This window comes from Pygoscelis adeliae, unplaced genomic scaffold (genome assembly GCF_000699105.1).
Source record: "Pygoscelis adeliae isolate BGI_AS28 unplaced genomic scaffold, ASM69910v1 Scaffold124, whole genome shotgun sequence".
Taxonomy (NCBI): Eukaryota; Metazoa; Chordata; class Aves; order Sphenisciformes; family Spheniscidae; genus Pygoscelis; species Pygoscelis adeliae.
Window position 1 is genome coordinate 5,289,058 of NW_008824791.1, and position 3,527 is coordinate 5,292,584.

At 49.6% G+C, this 3,527-nt stretch overlaps 1 protein-coding gene across 1 annotated transcript in view; it reads right to left on the reverse strand.

Annotated features, from left to right (window-relative positions):
* Positions 1 to 298: 298 nt before the first annotated feature.
* The window catches only part of POGLUT1 (protein O-glucosyltransferase 1), a 49,283-nt gene continuing 46,054 nt past the window's right edge, over positions 299 to 3,527 (reverse strand). The window contains exons 10-11 of the mRNA XM_009323955.1: positions 2,913 to 2,969; positions 299 to 2,282 (exon numbers count right to left, since the gene is read on the reverse strand). Coding sequence (XP_009322230.1) covers positions 2,126 to 2,282; positions 2,913 to 2,969 — 214 coding nt within the window. The 3' untranslated portion in view covers positions 299 to 2,125. The remainder of the gene's footprint in view (positions 2,283 to 2,912; positions 2,970 to 3,527) is intronic.

Consider the following 3,527-nt stretch of genomic DNA (forward strand, 5'->3'; position numbering starts at 1 on the left):
GACCGGGCCTGGGCGCGCTGCCCCTCCGGGAGCGCCCTTGGCGGGGCGCGCCCGGCTTCCCCGCAGGCAGAGGCGAGGGTCTTGTCCTCCCCGCTGAGGGCAAACGGGTCGGGGCTGGTTCAGCAATGCAAAAAAGCCCCCACGTTCCCGGTTCACACAGGCGCTTGACCAGAGGAAGTTTCCGGCCACGGTGACCCGAGACTGGAAATAAGAGACAGCCCACACGTTACTGGGGAAGAGAAAAAACAGGACACGCTTCACCGCCTTCGGGGACACGGCTGGGGGCTATCCAGATCTTTTATTACAGTTCTGACTAAGCAACGATGCATCCAACAAAACTTCATTTTCATTTGTTTTATTCCAAAAGCACTTCATTAAAAACAGTTTAAAAATATTATACATAGCTGTTTCAGTTTCTCAGAGTGCTGTCCCTCCATTGGCTAAAAATACAAAACCAGAAAACCCCCTTCCACTCTTGCACAGTTCTTTTCTCAGAAACCAGGCTATTTTAATACCCCGATTTGTTTCCTTTGCAGGCTGGGATAACCCAGGCACCAGACACGTAACCAGTGTGCTGCTCCAGCAACAGGCGCTTGACGAACAGCTCTGGCAGTTACGTCCCCGTACCAGGGCTTGGCGGTGCCGCGAGGCCTCTGTGTGAGTGCGTACGCATGCAGGTGCACTTCGCGTTATCGTTCCTTGTAGTGTTTTCTTCTTCTCTGATCCAAACTGACTGCAGAGGAGACCACGAGCTGTTGCTACCTTTCTCTTCCATTAATGTGCCGCTTCCTACGCCTTGAGGCTGCTTTATTGTCAAGGGTGCTCACCCGGGAGGCAGCGGCCCTCCCGGCATCCCGTGCTGCTGCCCACGCTCTTCTGAGCGCCCGTCTGGATGCCAGAGAAGATGCTGCTTCCTACCAGGCCTCTCAACTCAGGGGCCACAGAGCATTTCAGAAATTGCACTCCCTCTGAGCTGAGCAGCCTGTAGTGGGCACAAATACAGTGAGCACAAGCAACCTCTGGCTGAACTCAAAGTTAATATGTGAGGAGTAGCTGCCGCTGTGTGGCTGAAGACATTCCCTCAACCAGACTGAAGGAGATGAGAAAAGGAGTGTAACAAACAGCTGTGGGAAAGAAAAGCGAATACTGAAGTGAGCAGACGTGTTACCAGGCTCAAAAAAACCCAACACAACAAAAAAACAACCCTAGAAAGATTACAGAAGGGGACCAGAGCAGAGAATCTGTGAACATGGGGGGGAAAAAAGAAGAGCTGACTAACTCTGCATATACTTTCTCTGGGTTCTTAAGGATGTCTGGCCAGCTGACCGAGGAGAGGTTGTTGATAGGGGCTCAGTTCTGCATGGCTGTGCAGGCACCCAGCTCATCCGTCGGAGGATGAACTGTCTTCACCTCAGTTGCCAACTGCTTGACTGTCGGCTACTCAGGCTTAGCACTGTGGCAACATCATCATCACCGGCCGCTCCCCCACGAGGTAGGCAGTTCAACTGTGCAAGGATCATTTGTCCTTTCAATGGCACATCAAAGCCTTACCACCAACCTCTTTAAAAACCTGCCATAAACATCAGAAAACTAAGCTCTAAGCTATCTAAAAAGGTTACCCCAAATCCCAGCACCTGCTTCTGTCAGAGAACACCCAATATCCCACGTGCCGTCACACAGGTGAGACAACATTGACCACCCACAAAAAAGGGGGCATGTATCTCCCAGCTGAGTGTAGCTGACAGTCTGTGTACCTTGCTGACGAGTACGGAGGACTTGGTAAAAAGTCCAGTAAAATTAACAGAAAGGCTTCTCGTTGACTGAACGGGATTTAGGGTCATCCTGAGACAGGCAGTAACTAAGTCCCAAGTGCTAACAACCCTCTTCCAGAGACGAGCACAACCACCCCCTTAAATAGCCATAATCCAACATTCTGCTTAAGGCTCTTACGACGACAGTATAACCGGGTCCCACTGTATGGGAGCGGTTTCAAAGTTAGCCTATTGCTGTTCTCTGTAGTTCTAGCGTAAAGGATAAGAAGTCTGAGAGAACAAGAAAGAAGATACACTGATCTTCAGATTTCCACAGAGATCAGTTTGAGCTGAAGAGAAAAACAGGGAAGTCTCTACAGTTCTGTTTTCAGCCATTCAGAAGTGATCTCGCTGTAGCTCTTCCTCCTTTTCACTTTGTAAGTCAAGGCTTGGGAATATTCAGACAGCAGATGCTCCCAGTAGCAAGAGACATCCTCCATCTGCAAGTGCTCGGTGATGAATTGGCGTCCCCTAGAGACACACAAGGCACAGTCAGAACCAATTTCCAGCTCCTACAAGAGTCTTTGGTTTTGTTCTATATGTATATCAACTTTCACTCTTCTGTGTTTCAAATGAGAAACAACATGCACTGCTCTGTACCGTCTATTTTAATTTCACACTTTTCATTCAGGCTCACAGCTCTGACAGTTGCAGTGCTTTTGTTATCCTCAAGATGGTATTTGTTATCTGGGATAATAAACATCAGATTTCACATCTCAGATACAGCCTGAGCAGCACTGATGCATGCTGCTTCAGCAGCCAGTCGCTGCCAGCCTGGATACGCAATGCTTGTAACGCAGACACAGCCCCCAGGGGTCAACTCGCCTCATACTGAGACGAAAGCTCCCAACTTCTGATAGCTTTCAGTGGGGATCCTGGCATGGGTCACATCTGAACCAAAGACCTAAGCATATAATCTTGTTCTCCCGCTCCCCCTGCCTGTTACGAGTTCTCCAACCCTCTTGCTGTTATTGCAGAACATCAGTTATCCTGCACCCTATTAATACTAGGCTGTCTTTGGTAGGTAACCCCTTCAAAAGCTGCAGAAGAAAATGCGTTGGAAGACGACCGCCTGATAGCCAGAAAGGACACACCACTTACCTCTCTGCAATTTCTTGTGCTATGGCATCATTTTCCTTTACAAACTGCAACAGCTCCCTAAAATGAAGACCAAAAACATGCTATGAAACAACTAGCTCAATGGAGAACACTGTCCCTTAGCTAAACTATTGCAAAGGATGAGATTAAGAATCTACAACTGAGCAAGGGACCGGTGCTCCTCATTTCAGAGCACAGAAGAAACCTGCCATTCTCAGTTGCTCTGTATCACTTCTGGACGGCATGCTGAAGTCTGGGAGCTAGCGCATTGTCCTGGCTTCAGCAGGGATAGAGTTAATTTCCTTCCTTGTATCTGATATAGTGCTGTGTTTTGGATTTAGGGTGAGAACAAAGTTGATAACACACCCATGTTTTAGTTGTTGCTGAGCAGTGCTCACACTAGTCAAGGACTTTTCAGCTTCCCATGCTCTACCGACCGAGAAGGCTGGAGGTGCACAAGAAGCTGGGAGGGGGCACAGCCAGGACAGCTGACCCCAACTGGCCACAGGGATATTCCATACCGTGTGACATCATGCTCAGCACATACACTGGGGGGGGAGCTGGCCGGGGGGCGGTGACCGCTGCTCGGGGACTGGCTGGGCATCGGTCGGCAGGTGG